The sequence below is a fragment of the Crocuta crocuta genome, unplaced genomic scaffold (assembly GCF_008692635.1).
Source record: "Crocuta crocuta isolate KB4526 unplaced genomic scaffold, BGI_CrCroc_1.0 scaffold73, whole genome shotgun sequence".
NCBI classification, from domain to species: Eukaryota; Metazoa; Chordata; class Mammalia; order Carnivora; family Hyaenidae; genus Crocuta; species Crocuta crocuta.
In genome coordinates this window covers 2,021,129-2,038,398 of record NW_027529443.1, presented here as the reverse complement: position 1 = coordinate 2,038,398, position 17,270 = coordinate 2,021,129, and the positions used below count along the sequence as shown (strand labels likewise).

At 53.6% G+C, this 17,270-nt stretch overlaps 1 protein-coding gene across 4 annotated transcripts in view; it reads right to left on the bottom strand.

Moving 5' to 3' along the window:
- GSG1L (GSG1 like) overlaps nt 1-17,270 on the bottom strand; it is a 164,834-nt gene that overhangs the window by 19,140 nt on the left and 128,424 nt on the right. For 3 of the 4 annotated variants that reach the window (XM_077760287.1, XM_077760288.1, XM_077760286.1), the window contains one exon: nt 6,960-7,127. The exons of the other annotated variant lie outside the window; for it this stretch is intronic. In XM_077760287.1, coding sequence (XP_077616413.1) covers nt 6,960-7,127 — 168 coding nt within the window. The remainder of the gene's footprint in view (nt 1-6,959; nt 7,128-17,270) is intronic. 4 annotated transcript variants of the gene reach the window in all.

Below are 17,270 nucleotides of genomic sequence, written 5' to 3'. Positions count from 1 at the left end.
CAGGGGACAGTGGCAGAGGACAAAGGTCACCGTGATTTTGAAATGATCCATGTGCGGGGTGCCTGGGTGGCTCAGTCAGTTAAGCACCCGACTTCGGCTCAGGTCATGATCTCGCAGTTCGTGGGTTTGAGCCCCGCGTCGGGCTCTGTGCTGACTGCCAGCCCAGAGCCTGGAGCCTGTTTCCGATTCTGTATCTATCTCTCTCTCTGACCCTCCCTGCTCACGGTGTCTCTCTCTCTCTCTCTCTCTCAGAAATAAATTTAAAAAAAAAAAAACCATGAAGTGCAATGGAATGACCGGCTGGGATTACAAGAAACGTTGGCAAACCGATGACCACAAATAGAAAATTAAGATTCCATAACATCATATCAAAAGTGCCATTCCAAAACAGGGAGAAATAAATGGGTTTTTTTTAAAGATGCTTTTTTTTTTTTCGCTCTTCCCATCTCGTGAGTGATACCATCATGATACGAAACATTTGGAAAATAACAGAGAAGATAAACATCCGCGTTGCCAATGCCTTCCCTGATCGTTACGTGCAGTTGACAGCGTTTTTCTCTCCAGCGTCTCCAATCCTGGGTTTTTAACAAGCTGCCTAGAGAAGAGCACCTTGAGATGATTTTCAGAACCGCATGGGTGCGAAGTTGCGACTTAGAAAAAAAACCCGAATAATGACTAGTCCAAGGCGGAATGCACCCTCCCTGGGGCTCCGAGGGCCCTAGGGTGCCCGCTATAGCCCCTCTGTCAGCCTACGGGGCGGTGGGCACACCCGAGGCTGGTGCAGTTCAGCTCGGCCAGGGAAACAGTGGGAAACAGGGCACGCAGGCAGGGACACCGGCAGCTCCCAGGGGGCCAAGGTCACGGCCTAACCGCTGGCCAGTGACGTGCCCCAGAGGCTTTCCTCTCCGCTCTTTATCACTGTCTCCACCCATCACACTGGTGGGGGATAAAACAGGTGAGCAGACAGGCGTCCCTGCCCCGTGGGCCTTGCCGAGTAACGGTGGGGTTAGAACTGAGTGGGTGGGGGACGGTTCACCCGGCTGTTACAGGCCAGAGCAGGCTCAATGCTGGAGGCACCACCTGAAGGCTGAATCTCGACAAAGCAGAGGTGGGGGGCCCTCCAGGCAGAGAGGATGGCATGCAGCTGGGGACCTGCGAGGGCCCAGGGGGTGCTTGCTGCACACCGGGTTCCCCGTGAAGCTAGGCGGTGGCCGCACAGGTGCCGGTGAGAAGCTATCCTAGGGGTGCAGGAAACCGGGGGGTGTTTTAGGCATTCAGCTGGGGGCGGAGGTGCGCAGGGGAGGGTGTGGGGCCGATGGGAGAGGTGAGGCCAGATGCAGGAAGACCACCCAGGGCTTGCAGGGGCCTGGCTCAAATATGCTGGACCAGGAGGCGGAGATGCGCGCCAACCGGACTGGGTTTAGAGGAGACCGTCGTGCAGCGGTCCTGGCCCTGCTGATTTTAGGTGCTTTTAAGAATCCAAAGTAGAAGCAACAAAGAGGCAGATGGATACAGAGTCAGGCGGTCCGGGGTTGACTAAGAATGTGGGAGCCCTGGCACACGTGCGGCCACTGAGGCACTTGTCAAATGAGGACAGAGGAGGGGCTAGAAAGGGCCCTGGGAGCGCGGCCACTTAACGGGATGGGGGGCGGGGCCGAGGGAGGAGGGTGCGAGCTGAGTGCCAGGGCCCCTGGGAGCTGTTTGGGGCAGTGGGGGGTGCAGGGCAGACTACGGCAGGTTGTGCTGTAAGAGAGAGGTGACCAAGCGGACACAGACCTTCCCAAGAGTTTTCCTACAGCAAACAGGAGAGCAGAAAGCAGAGAGCCCCTCTGCACCAGGCTGGGGGATGGGCGGGAAGCAGAGAGCCCCTCTGCACCAGGCTGGGGGATGGGCAAAGTGGGGCTCAGCCCCTCGATTGTGTGGGAATCATTCATGCCCCAGGCCCATCTCCCCCCTACACCAGCCCCAGCTCAAGGTCTCACCGCCCGGTGTCTGCCTTCAGGGCACAGTAAGGGCTGTGACCCCAGAAGGCACCCCTGGGGGAGGGCTCCTACTGCTACATTCTCACCCCAGCACTGTGGGAGGAGCGAGATCAGGGACCCAGGTCTAACTCNACCAGGCTGGGGGATGGGCAAAGTGGGGCTCAGCCCCTCGATTGTGTGGGAATCATTCATGCCCCAGGCCCATCTCCCCCCTACACCAGCCCCAGCTCAAGGTCTCACCGCCCGGTGTCTGCCTTCAGGGCACAGTGAGGGCTGTGACCCCAGAAGGCACCCCCGGGGGAGGGCTCCTACTGCTACATTCTCACCCCAGCACTGTGGGAGGAGCGAGATCAGGGACCCAGGTCTAACTCCCACTCATAAATCAACCCAACTGCTCAGATTTTCCTAAATCCGCCTGTGCGCGCCCCCCCCTCCTGGCCTTTGCTCATGCTGCTGCCTGGGGCTGAGAACGCCTTCTCTCACCCACTGCCCATCTGGCTGCAGAACGCTGCACGTGTCTTCCAAAACTTGGCTCGAGGGTCTCATCTCTGAAAGCTCTTCTATCTTCCAGCTCCCCGGGGGTGGGCCCGGGCCCTCGGCCTGCCTGCCGTGACCTCCAAGAGCCCCATGCTGATGGCACTCACTAGACCCCGAGCCAGGGGCAAGGTGGGTGATGGGGAGCCTGGAGGACTCCCCCAGGCGGGGGGGGGCACATGCTCCTCCCTCCAGCCCACTGACACCACGCAAGAACGGGGCCCCGTTGAGGCCAGACCCTCCGCTTTCTCATGAGAAGCAAAACCCCGGATATTTTAACGTGAAACCTCCTGATTTTTAAAACTCAGCCAAAATCGAAACATGTTTAAACCACCCCAGGGGCCAAAGAAAGCATGTCTGTCTCTGCTGGGCTCTCCAGGGGCCACTAGTGTCTAGCACGTGCTGTGCCCCTTTCTCGGGCAGGTTGTGTCTTAACTTGCCCTGTACAGGGAGGTTTCTAGCAGGGGTGTGGCTGGGGCAAGGGGAGGGGGGCCCTGGTTTAGTTACAGAAGCTTCCCTGCATCATCTCATGGAATCATCAAAAGGGCGAGGAAGGTGTCAGCCCATTTTCCAGCCAGGAAAACTGAGGCTCCAGGAGGGGAAGTGGCCCATAGCTGGGGACGGACCCACGGCTCACAAACTGTGGAGTCAATTTCCATTCCGGTGGACTTCTTAATGCGTGCATCCTGGGTGCAGTGAGTACGGGTGGGCCAGGCCCAGGCACGGCACAGTCCCGCACTGTGAGCTAGGACGTAATATTATGGATAGTCGGTTAGATAACTTACGGGGCCCCTGAGGTGCCAGGGGCCAGGACCCAGTGGAAACCAGAAAGGCGGTCCCCGACTTTCTCGGGCGGCAGTGTGTGCACACACAGGAAGGAGGCAGCCACAGAGCAAGGTGAAGGATGGAGGTGAGCTCAGCCCCCGACCAGAGGGGCAGGAGCCGGCTCCCCCTGGAAGCTCCAGAACTTTCTCTGTCCCACCCCCACGGCTTTCCCCAGGGAGGCGGGATGTCTGCTCAGTGCAGCTGAATTCCTCCTGGAGTCCAATCCAACAGGACTGGCTTTCCTCCACGCCTTGTGAAAGCGGATCGTAACATCAGGCATTCAAGCCAGGCCTGCAAATATTTACCTTTCGTTCAACAGCTTCCGACCCTCCCCTCCCGAGGCCCCATTAAGACGCCCTCCTTGGGGATGGGAGGCAGGGTGACTGGGGAGAGCTTACTTCCAGACATTCCTCTGAGCAGGCGAAGCTGCTCAGACTCTGGGGTGGGCTCCCCAGTCTCTGCACAAGTGTGTACATGTGTGTACATGGGTAGTACATGGGTACCCGTGTACGTGCATACACACACACACACACACACCCCACTGCATTTCAGAACCCCTGAAAACTGTTCAGAATCTGCCCAGCGGGTCCTGAGACTTGCATGGGCTCCTCCAGAGAAAACCCCAGTAGGGGCTGGGGAGGGAGGCGTGGTGGCAGAGAATTCCTGCCCCTGCAGGCGCCATCTTGTCCTCGGTCGGGAGCACAGCAGGAGGGGCCTGGATGAAGGAGGGAGGGTCCACAAATGCCTCTCCCCCAGAGAGGAATGGCAGGGACAGCTGGGAGACCCTGCACCCTCTCCCAGGGCACCGCGCCCACCCTCCACCTGTGACCCTCAGCAGACTCCCCTCATTCACCCCTGCAAGCCCAGCTCCCACCTCAGTTCCGGGCAGAGACTGCTGACCCCGTCCTGAGAGGCCACACGTCACGAGACTGATTGCAGCCCGCTTCAAATCCCAGCTCTGGCACTTGCCAGCTGTGTGACCTTAGGTCCCTTTACCTTAGGTCCCTCTGTGCCTTGATTCTGCATCTATAAAATGGGGACACAATAGTACCTGCCACCCACTGGGGTGCTGTGGAATTCACTGAGTCATGCCTAGAGCAGATAGAAGAGTGTTTAGCACGTACGTCTTCTGCAGTCATTCATACAGTTATTAGATTCCTAGTATCTCAAGTGCCGTCTCCTAAGCCAATCACTAAACCAATCACCCTAAACGCATCATTACCGAGCTTTAGAGTTCACATCAGGAGCAGACGAAATGGACTCATAAACACAAATCAAGGTACTGGTACCATGCCCAGCCCACTCCCTGGGTTATCAAAGCGTGACTTCCCAGGACGCTGATGGCTCAGGGCTCTCCCACCTGGGTGGGGACCGAGGCCACTGGCCCAGACAGGCTCGGTGCCTTGCCAGACGCCACACAGCAGCGAAGCCACAGGACTGGAACAAGACCCACGCACTCAGCTCGAGGCTCCTGCCAACCCCTTGCTCCTTCTGCAGCACCCCGCAACCCTGAGGCGTAGGAGACAAAGGCGGGTGGGCCCCTGGGCTCTAACCCCTCCTGTCCCTGACTGCAGGTTCTGGGGACACTGGCCACCACAGAATTTCAGCGCCGCTGCTGCTGGGCAACTTGCAGCAGGCTGTGCAGAGATCTATCCGTGTGCTCTGAGCTCTGTGTGGGGAAGGCACCAAAAAAAAAAAAAAAAAAAAGAAATGAGAACAGCCCAGCTAAGCTGAAATGCTCTCCTCAGAGAGGAAGGGAAATAAAATTTGATGAACCTCTGCATAATGTTCAAGTTATGAACGTGTAAAGTGATATTCTGCACATATGCCAGGACCCATTCATTTGCCCCCATGTTGCTGGGGCCGGAGCTGTGAGGGACCATCCCATCCAGGGCACCGGCAAACGGTAACTTCTTGCTGACCGGGTACTGTCTTCTGACTCCGCAAAAACAGGGCTGCCCTTGGGTGCCCCAGGCCCTCCCACAGCCAAGATGCAGTGTTAATAGGGTGTTTTTAGACATTGGGTGGTCTGTATGGCTGCTATAAATGCTTCCTGAGTGCCTATTGTGGGTCCCGGTCTATGCTAGTCACTGCCACCTTCCTAGTGAGCGTGCTCCGTCCACAGCCATGGGCAAGGCGGCCCTGTAGGCCAAGTTAGTCTGACCACCCCCCCCGGCCCGGCCCCAGCTGAGGGGCCCCAGGATTGGACAGCTGGCCTGGGACTTTGGCGTGGGGGTGCTGGGAAGCTGAATCTGCCTGACGATCGTAAAGCTTGAGCTGAAAGAGCATGAGGCACAGCCAGGCTTGAAGTCTCCCAAGAGAAGAATTCAGTTTATGACCCAAAGAAAAAACCAATTTAACAAGCACCTACTAGGAGCCTGGCCTACTTGTAGGTGCTCAGAATACAGTGGGGAATGTGACAGCGAAGGCTTTCTGCCGCGGAGCCCACAGCCTGCAAACTATCCAACAGACAAACAGAATAAGGTCAGATTGTGTAGGTGCTCTGAAAAAAACAGTGACTAGAACAGGGTGCGTGGGGCAAATTTAGACCGAGTGATTAAAGAAGGTCTCTCTGAGCAGGCGACATTCAAGCTGAGGCCTGAGTGACCCACCAGGCGAGTCTTCCAGGCAAGGGCGCAGCCAGTGCAAAGGCCCCCAAGAGGGGGTGGGCTTGCAGTGCTCGAGGGACAGAAAGGAGACCCACGTGGCACAGGAGAGAGTGAGAGAGAGGTCCATGCGTGGCCTCTAGCATGTGACTCCTAGGCTTGAAGCCCCTCCACCGCCTCACAGAGTCCAGCTCCTTGATGCTGCCCAGCCCCACAGCCTCCTTCCCCCTTTTCCTCCTGAGCGTCCGGCATCACTCCTGACAATCTTTCAGTTCCCTGCCCCTGAGAGGCGTTGTTGCACATCCAGTCAGCTCTCCTAGAAGCAAACCCTGTGGTAAGGATTTGGGTAACATGTAGTTTCTTAAGGAAGTGGTCCCAGGAAATATGCTAACTTTCTGCCTGTCTGTCCTCCACTCCATTATTCATTATTCATTATTCACCATCCATCCATCCATCCATCCGTGCATCATCCATCCACCCATCCATTCATCCATCCATCTATGCATCCATCTACCCATCCATCCATCCACCTATGCATGCATCCACCCACCCATCCAACCACCCACGCATCTATCCATCCATGTATCCATCCACCCATCCATCCACCCGCCCATCCATCCACCCATCCATCCACCCACCCCATCCATGCATCCACCCATCCATCCATCCACCCATTTATCCACCCATCCATATATACATACATACACCGAACCATCCATCCATTCATCTGTGCATTCATACACTCACCATCTACTGTTCCTTTCTCTATTCGCAACTGGACTCTGAGGACTCAAGTGGTCAGATGCATTCCTTGACCTTGAGGACCTTATTCCAACATACTAGGGTCCACACTCTGCCTCACCCACACTGTCCCTTGTACCCTATAACTGCCCAGGGATGCTTCTGTCAGAGCACTCACTCCAGTTTCTGACTGGAGCCCTGTGGCCACTGAGGCCGAACCCCAGGCTTTGGATTCTCAATGGTGGCCAGAGGCAACCCCATGTGCACTGACCTCTCCCGGAAGTACTTGATGGCCTCAGGGTCTATGAAGGTCGGCTCCTCTCGGTAGCCCTGCTCAAAGACCTTGCGCTTGTGCCGGAACTCAATGACCGTCTTGGTGTAGGAGTTGAGTGTGGTGACAGAGGCTGCCATGCAGCAGGTAAAGGAGCCCCACGCCAGGCTGCCGAGAGAGGAGGAGAGAGGTGCCACAGTGAGGGTGGGCAGGAGACAGGAAACCCCCACCCAGCAGACAAGCATTCACCCTGCACAGCCGCCTCCTCTGGGCCAGACCTGAGCAGGTGCTGCCATAGAGCAGAACAGGATCTGGTCCCTACCCCACTCACAGTCTGTACCCTGTGGCACAGACATGACAGAGTTCATCACTGGGAGGCAAGAAAAGGGCAAGGAGTGCCCTCCAAGGGGGACAGCCTCAGGGAAGGTCACCAGAACAGAACTGTGCTTATGTCACACAGGGTCTTGGAGGATAAGTGAGTGTCTGCCAGGGGGAAAGGCATTCCAGGAAGAGGGAAGGGTATGTGCAAAGGTGCGGGGGCATGAGGCAGTAGAGAACAGTCCTCAGGCTGCAGGAGGTTTGGGATGCTGGAGTGAGAGAGTGTGATTAGTTGGAGCTGATGATAGAAAAGTAGATGGGGGAAGACACCCTAAAAGCTGGGTTCCATGGGGGTTAAATTACCTCTGTTCATGTATGACTTTGGGCAAGATGCTTAACGTCTCTGCCTCTTATTCCTCATATCCGTTCAATGGACATAACAGCACTACCTCATAGCGTTGTTATGAGGATCAAAGGAGAGAAGCCATTAAAAACATCTTAGAACAGTGCCTCGTGCACACAGTAGGCACTCAAAAACAGCTTGCTGTCATCACTACCATTGCTATTTTCAACATTCTTACTACCCACTTCCATCTGACTTCATTTCCAAACTCTCCCTCTGAGAGATGAAGTTATAATGAACTGCGTGGCTTTCTGCTCCACGCTTCCTCCAAGCAGAGTTGGGGACTCTTGGCAATGCTCACCTGATGTGTACATTGAGCCAGCTGGAGCTGGAGAATCTGTCTGAGCCACAGCTGGAAAGGAGGGAAGGGCGGCATGGGGCTAGGGGACCAGAAGGACAGAGACCGCTGGTCTCTGACCCAGTGTCTGTTCTAGAAATGGCCTCCCACCTACCTCCGACCAGGAGTGGGTACCTGCCTGGTTCTACTGGTCTGGTCTCCCTGTCTCTGCTCCCCAGTCTCTCCCCTGATGACTGGTTTCCTCCAAATCAAGGGTTCAGCTTTGTTGCCCTGTCCCAGAGCATCCCATCTCCCATTCTGCCCACCACCCATTGGGTCTCTCCACATGACCAGCATGCATTCCTCAAGGTCAGCCCACCTCCCACACCCACTGCTCTTCTCTTTGTCTGCCCCTGGCCATCCAGAAGAAAAGCAAGGGGAAGTGTGAGGATTCAGCCTTTCTCCCGAGGATCCCCTATCATCACCTATACCTTACCACCAAAACCATTCATGGAGTCCTTATTCTTTCATGATAAGAGCTAATTTAGATCTCCCAGAAGCTCTGAGTGGCTGCAATAGACAGCTATGGGGTCCACTTGGCCCCTCTTAGAACTGCCTTGTCCACAAAAGAGTCCAGTAGGCGACCCCACGCCCCTGCTCATAGATGACTGGATGAGGGCTGAACATCTGACAAAAGTTGGTCCAATCAGATACTCTTCTCCTCTGAGCAATGAAACTCAAGACTGGTTCAATGTGGGGTATGTGTTTAACTAGAGAGGTGGAAATTAGGAACATGAGGATGGCCAATAAGAAGCAGGCTTTTTCTGGGATTCCATGAGAATACACAGGTTCGTTTTGCCTGATCGGCATCCATTCTGTTAAGGGACCAGTGCTCCCCTCCTCTCAGGCCACATGGTTTGTATGGAGCTGGCCTCACCCGCAACCTTTAGGGGTGATCACATGGCTAACACCTGGCCAATGAGAGCGTCGCTTCTGTCTGGTTCACATTGATGGGCATGTGATACCCAAGCCCGGCTAATGAGACTCAATCCCAGGACTCTTGCTTAAGCTGTTGGAAAACAGGGCTCGTCTTTCTCCTGGGGAACCACACTGGTGGGATTTGAGCCTGGAGCTGCTGGGGACCACCTTGCCACTCATGAGGCTGCCTCAGAGCAGAGCCATGAAAAGGAGCTAGATCCTTGAGCTGAAGCCATTATCCCTGACTTTTCAGTGAGGGGTGCCCAAATTCCTTTATCAGATTTTCCCCTTAAGCCAACTTGAATTGGGTTTCTGTCATTGGAAACCCAAGTTCTTATACAATCACTTTTTATACACTCCCTTCTTTTACATAGCTTAGTTCTAAAGTGAATTTCTAGTCTCATCTAGGACCAGGTCCAACTGCCAACTCTGATCATTCAACCAGAGGAGGAGTATCTCTCTCTATCACATACCCCCTATCGTCTCAGCCCTCGCCACACCCTGTAATTCTCCTGTAGCTTTTTCCCCCTATTATTTATTATTCTTTGTTTTTAAATGAAACTTTCTATTTTGAGATAATTATAGATTCACATGCAGTTGTAAGAAATCACGCAGAGAGATCTACGTACCCTTTAACCAGTTTCCTCAATGGTCACATATCTTGCAAACATAGTACGCGACCAGCAAGCATATTGACTTCGATACAATTGAGATACAGAACACTTCCATCCATCACCACGGTGACCCCTCCTGCTGCCATTGTATGGCCACACCCACTCCCCTCCCCAACTTCTAGCAGCCAGCAATCGGTTCTTCATTTCTATAATCTTGTCATTTTAAGAATGTTATATAAATGGAATCACACAGCATGTACTTTGGGGATTGGCTCTTTGTACTCCGTGTGATTCTCTGGAGAGTCATTCCCGGTGTTACATGTATCAACCATTTGTTCCTTGATATCGCCGAGTTTTTCCACATCTGCACCAGCATTTCATGTTGTCACTTTTTTTTTTTTTTTAGTGATTCTGATAGATGCGTAGTAACACCTCATTGTGGTTTCCATTTGCATTTTCCTAATGGCTAATGGTGATGAACATCTTTTCAGTTGCTTACTTGCCATCTGTTTATCCTCTTTGGCAAAAGATCTGTTCATGTTTTCCTGCCCACTTTCTAATCGGGTTGTTTTGCTGTTGTTGCTGTTTACTGTTGAGTTTTGAGTGTTTTAATGTATTCTAGCTACTAGTCCTTTGTCAGAGAGGAGGCTAACAAATATTTTCTTCCTCTGTAACTTGTCTTTTCAACCTTTTACCAAGGTCTGTCCCAGAGCAAAGATGTTTAACTTTGCTAAAATCCAATGTGTCAAATGTTCCCTTTATGCTTTTGATCCAGTTGATATCAAATCTAAGACCTCTTTGCCTAGGTCTAGCTAGATGCCAAAGATTTTCTATTTTTTCTTCTAAAAACTTTATAGTTTTACAGTGTATATGTAGGTCTGTGATCCATTTTGAGTTAATTTTTAAATAAGGCATGGAGTGTAGTTCAAGAGTGATTTTTTTTTTCCAGCACAATTATTGAAAAGGATACTTCCCTCCCTCCACCGAATGGAATTGCATCTTTGTCAAATATCAGTGAGGCCTATTTCTGGGTTCCTTATTCCATACCATTGATCTGTGTGTCTACCCTCCACCAATACCACACAATCTAGATTTACTGTAACGGTATATTAAGTCTTGAAATTGGGTAGATGGATTCTTTGCACTTTTTGTCTTTTTCAAGCTTATTTTAGCTGTTCTATGTCCTTTGCCTTTCCTAATAAATTTTAAAATAGTCTTATCTATACCTACAAGAACTGTTGCTGAGCTTTTCGTAGGAACTGCACAAAACCTGTATACCAACTCGAGGAGAACTGGTATACCCCAAACACGCTAGATAGCTCCTTTATTTAGATCTCTGATTTCTGTCCCGGGCATTTTGTGGTTTATAGCATGGAAGGCCTACAAATGTTTTGTTAGATTTATGATGAAGCAGTCACTGTTTTGAATACAAATGGTACTGTATTTTTAGTTTTGTTGTCCAGCTGTTCAATGCTANTGGCTGTCTTGTACTTTTCTACATAGCCAATCATGGCACCTGCAAACAAGTCTGGTTTATTTCTTCCTTTCCAATCTGTATGCCTTTTATTTAGTTTTCATGCTTTATCGCACTAGCAAGAACTTCCAGCACTGTGCTGAGGAAGAGTGGGACTCCCAGTCTTAGGGGGAAAACATTCACTCATGTTCCTGCCTGCTGGGGGAGAGGTCCAGGCTCCCCATGTGATCTCCAGTGCCACTTGGGAAGGGCTGGGGCTTGTTCCTTTTCCAGCAAAGTGACAGTCTCAGCTCCCTACTCGGGCACCACCAGAGCAAGTGACAGAGCATGCAGTTAGGTGCCTCCATACAGCCTGGTGAGGGGACTCTAACCTTGGCATGACTGCAGGTCAAACCACAGTTTGTTGGGGTTGTTGCTTTTTGCTGTGAGGTATCACCATACAGAGCGGTTATGGCTAAACTTTCTGTCTTGGCAGGCTGCCCTTTTCCTGGTCTTTGGCTATAGAGATTTGTGATGTGTGTGTGTGTGTGTGTGTGTGTGTGTGCGTGTGCGCGCGCGTGCGTGTACAAGTGCCTTTTCGCATTGCTGGGTTGCTGACTTCTTCATGTGCAAATCGGGATGCGCTAGCCAAAAAGCACTCAGCAATATGCTCTCAGTCCCTGTCTCCTGTCTACCTTCTAGCATCCTCTCATGCTGCTGTATGTGTAATGTTCCAGGGGTATAGTTGTACTTAGCAGGAGGAATAGGGGGAAGGATGTCTATTCCATCTCCCCAGAAGCAGTAGTCTCTCCACCCCCGCCCTAGAACATCAAATTCGTGAAAACGGGAGTTTTGTTTAGTTCACTGCCATATCTTCAGCACCAAGGACAGTGCCTGGCACATAGGTGCTCAAGAAATATTTGTAGACTGAATAGTTCTAGAGATTGAAACAGATATAAAAATACTGCTCTGCTTTTAATGTAGGTGAGGGGCTCAGGGCTGCATCCTCTCTGCCACGCCTCACCCTAATACCCCTCTGGGCCCTCACGCAGGGCACTGATTGAAAACCTCGGGGCTGGGACACTTCTTGCTGTTTGCCGCATGCGCTTCTGAGCCAGTGCACCCCTGAGCTGGTGCTGTGAGGTACGTGGGTGGTTGGCCTGGTTTTTGGAGCCAAGAGCAGCATGGACACTGTGGGGAGGAAAGGGGAGGGTGACAGGGTGGACAGAGTGGCTGTGCCAGTCCTCTGGGACCTGCAGGGACGGGGGTAGCAGGGGAATGCTGGGGGCAGATTCAGAGATGCAATGTATAGCACCAGGCCCTCCTCTGTGGGAAGACTGTTAGCTGACCACTGAGGGAGGTAGCCCTAGTCCTCTTTCAGGCCAGATGGGCAGTCACTGTGCAGCACAGGACACAAATGCCCAGGCCAGGCCACGCTCAGTGCCCCAGAGCTGACGGGGCCAGGAGCTGATGATGGCAGGCTCTGGGGGCCCAGGTAGTCCAGCCACGGCCAGAAGGCATCCTTGGGCAGCCACACCTCTCCTTCCCCTCCCTGGTCTTAAACGAAAGGAGGCAAGGGCCACCTGCCTTGGGGGACATGAGAGAGAACGAGAGCTTCCTGTTGAGCACACAGCCTCTCAGCAGGGACACCAGCAAACACATCCTTCCCAGTGGCTCTTTGGGGCCGAGGTTCTTCTACCACCATGACAGCAGAACCCCCCACCCCTAAGGGGTCCACCCGCTGAAATGCCAGCTAAGGCCGCCAGAGAGGGCAGGACAGCCGAGGGTCCCGAGGGAGAGGGAAGAGGCTAGCCTGCGGTTTCCACAGGGTTGTGGAGACCGGAAGGGAGCAAGGGGGAAGAAGGGAGGAGGGTAGCAGTGAGGCCATCACACGTCACACAGATGGGGTCCCAGAAGCAAACAGAGAGGCACCACCCCCCTGGGACCTAGCTGGACTTGCTGTCTTGCTGTGTGACCTGTGCCAAATTGCTTAACCTCTCTAGGCTTCTAGCTCTTATAAAGACTACAACTCGGTGACGCTCTCCTACCCTCAGTCTGCAGACTGAATGCTCAGGACTGGGGTTTCACGGTGTGTGTTGTGGTAGGAGGGGCCTCTTTCCTATCTTTCTCCACTTTGACCAAATTGAAAACAGAAGCACAGACTGACAGACTGACAAGCCTCCCACTTTCCCGCCGTCTCCAGGAAAACAGACATGCTGGCATCCCATGCAGGGGCCACAAACTCACATTCCTACAGTCAGCTGGACAGTGAAGTGAGGAAAACATAAGGCAAGAGGGAGTGGTGGGGACAGGGGTGAACCGGAGAGCATGTGCCCCATCTACAGGGACAGCCACCGCTCACCTTCAGCCCCCTGTGGCCATGTGGCAATGCCACTTAGGCAAGGACGTAGCCTCTAACTGTCAAGAGAAGCCCAAAACTTGGCGTTTTATGTAAGGTGTTTACCTTTTTGGATGTTAAGAGCGAATACAACAGTTCTGGAACATCGTGGTGGGCCACACAAAACGTCTATGGGCTGGGTTCAGCCCCTGGGCTAATTGCGTGACCAGACAGCTCGGGGAGCTGAGACACAGAGCTGGAAAACACCCAAACAGGCTGGGAGGGCTCATGGGTCTCTGGGCTCAGGGTGAGGATGGGGTTCCGGAGCTTTGTCAGGGCCAGAGCAGGAAGCTGGGCAGTGTCAGGAAGTCACGTCCAGGGCTGGATGCTAACAGAACGCTAACGTCCTGGGAGTGAATGAGGGCGGCGCATCCGGGGCGAGTGGAGGCCAGAGAACGGACGGCAAGGGGCGGCTTGCATACCACAGGGTGTCATCCGCATGGACCTTTGGGGTACATGCCTCCCAGCCAGTGAGAGCTGCATTTCCAAAGGCTCAATGTCATTATCGCCATTTATAATCACCACCACTTATGAGCGCTTACTATGTGCCAAACACTTTAAGAGCCTGGCCCTGCATAGTCCCTACAGCAACCCTATGCAGCATGCCTTCGCTACTCTAGAGATTCACTGAGAGGCTGGGTTGCCTGCCTTTCATAGAGACACGCGTGGAGCACATCCTCTGTGCCAAGCACCTCTGAGCACTATTTCACATAGTCCTCACTGTAGCCCCTCCCTAAGAATGCCCCCCATCGGCAGCCTCACCTCCTGGGGTTTATGTTTTGTGTGGGGAGGGGGCCCTTCTCCTTCAATCTGGCCCATCATTTGCTCTTGACCAACAGACACAGCAGAAGTGAAAGTGTGACTTCTGAGGCAAGGTCACAAAACATACTTGCCGCTCCTGCTCAGATCTCTTGGAATGCTTACTCCCCGCAGGAGCCCGGCCACCGAGCTGGAGGAGCCGGTCCCGCTGACAGCTTGGCTGAGCCCCCAGCCAGCACCCACAGCCAGCGCTGGGAGGGGCTGGCTTGCACCCCCAGCCCAGCCACGCCCCAGATGACTCCAGGACCCAGCATCCCACTGAAGCCCAGGCAACCCACTAAACCATAAGAGACAATAACACATTTTTACTTTGAGCCACTAAATTTCAGTGTGATGTGTTATAAATCAACAAAAAACCAACAGACTGCTTGTAAGAGCCCATGAGTAGAGACTCGGGCCATCTCCGCATTTTACAGCTGAGGAAACTGAGGCACAGGGAGGCAGAGTGACCTGGTGAGAGTCCACAGCAGGTGAGAGTCAGAGTGGGGATCTACTCCCAACCTCTCTGAGCCCAGAGGCCGCCCTCCACCCACCCCTCCACAGTGCTCACCCACCGTAGCCCAGCAGTGCCCATCAGCAAGGTGTGAAAGAGGCTGTGTGACTCTCAGCTGGAAGCTTCACCTTCCTGTGCAGGTGTCCCTCCCAGAAGCCAGTGGCCCAACACCAGCTGGGCATCTCTGATCCTCGGCCTCCCCAGTCCCGGAGGCCGGTCCTGCCCTGCTGGGCAGGGAGACAGAGGGGGATGCTATCTGGCCTCCCCACTGATCTCCTCTCTGGTGCCTGGGTTGGGGATGGGGGAGGTGCTGGGGCCAGAATTTTGACAAATGGCCTCACACATATTAAACAAGAGAAATGACACTGCGCAGCCCTGGCAAGGCCCCAAAAGCAAGGGATGAAAAATGGGGTTGATCCATCTTGCAGGCCTTGGTGACAAGAAGAAATGGATCAGCCCTAATAGGGACCGCACGTTGGGCCCCGGCCTTAAATAAGTCAAATGAGAATGAGGCCAGCCCCAAAGGAACAGGAGCAGGGCAGGAGGCCAGCTTCCAGCAAAAGGAAGGTTCCCACGGCCGACACCAGCAGGCTCTGTTCTCGACACTGAGAGCCGGGGTGGAATACCAGGGGCTTCTAGAATCTTACTGTGCCTTACGGCTGTGGGGCTCTGGGTGACGACCTTTCCAAGCCTCAGGTTTCACACATGCACATGGGGGGTTTCAGGTGTTAAATTTCATATTGAAATCGGTAGTATTAGAAGGGCTGGTGTTCAAGAGCACGTACTGTGTATCAAACAGTGTGCTATGCACATCCATGAAGTGTCTATGTATTGCCCCGTTCTCGGAGAGGCAGAAAACAGAGGTGGGGAGTGTGGGCTCTGAAGCCAGACTGCCTGGGTTCAAATCCCAGTTCTGCCACTCAGTGGCCAGAGACCCTGGCCAGGTTACTTGAGTGCCCTGTGCCTCAGTTTCCTCTCCACGAAGTAGCCATCACACAGCACTGCTGCGATGATTACATACCAGGCCTCCATCCATGGCACGAACTGTACACACATGCTCACACTCAACAGTGTTCATACCTTTCCTTCGCCCCCTTCTCTGGCTCAGGTGACTACCTTCCAAGACCAAGAGCTTAGGCGAGAACTGCTAGAGGCAGGGAAGTGTAGGGGAAAGGGAGCACCAGAGCCTTAGCTGGTTTCCCTGCGATCCTACCACTTAAAAGGGATCAGGGATGGTGTAGGAGGGTCAAGGTCCCTTTAAGGGACACGCCTTTACAAAGCAGGAACCAGAGAGTAGGAAGGGGTGAAATTAATAAGAGTCCTCAGTGGTCCGAAAGGGGGTCTTTCTTAGGGTCCTTCCTACTCCATTCTGACCATCTTCCTCCAAAGTCCCTGTGCCTCCCGTGCCCCCTGCTCAGCGCACCATCTTAGTCCCTCCTCCACATTGTGCCTGATCACATTCCTCCCAGAGGACCCTCCCTGCCAGAAGCTGGGTCAGCGACCCCTCCTCTGTGCTCCCATAGCAGTCTGTGAACCCCCCAAATCCACGTTATAGCTTGTTTACTTGTCTCATTCACCTGTCCTGACACTGTCTTTGCCACAGCTGTGCAGCCAGCACCTAGGAGAGTGGCTGTCCCCGAAGAAGCAATCGGCAAATGCACGTAAAATGACTGAGTGGATAAATGGTCCCCAGCCACCAGAAGCAAGCCTGCGTACCCCATGGAATGGACAACTGTGGTCGCTGTCTTTCCAACACGCGTTCCTTCTTCTGATAACCCCGCCTCACCCCTAATTTTCCACCGGGGAGGCTCCTCCTCTCTCTGTCCAAGGGGTTGATTGGGTGGGGCCATTCCCTCCCCCTGGACCTTGTGACTCAGGTCAGACCAATCAGGGCAGTCTCGGCTTCTCAGGGTCTAAATCATCAGTCATGGGATGCACACACGACCTAAGCTAATACAATGAGAGCCATAACCAGGATCTTGGCTGGAAATCTTGGAAAGAAGCCCCATCTCTCTGCTGGTATTGCTACCTTTGTAAGACGGAAGCCTAGAGCTAGGCATGGTGGCCATCTTTGCTTAGGGAAAAGCTGCTTGTGAATGAAGCCAGCCCCAAGGGAGCAGAGACAGGCATGGGGGTCGGGGAGAATGCCTAAGCTCCTGATGAATCACCTGACTACCTGGGTCCACTGTGCCTGGAGCAGACACTGCGGTAACGCATCCAGCATCTGTCCCACTCATTCACCGCTGGAGAGGTCTCGGCTCTTGCCTCACTAGAGAGGTAAGTGTGGACACAGGGAGCCAATAAGCTCGTAACCTTCCCTCAGCAGTGCTGATGACTCATGAGAGAGAAAATGACCTGAGTTGGGACCATTCGAGGGAGGCTTGGGACTTCGGTCACTGTTGGGGAAAGAGAAACCCTACTTTTCCCTGTATGTGAAGGAAGAAGCGCCAGGAGGGAGCCCCCTCACGGCCAGGAGGAGAACGCACCCAGGGGCAGGGTTAACATGTGCAGATGACCGTAGGGGGAACAGTCAACCCTGAGGGCATCAGAGACACTGG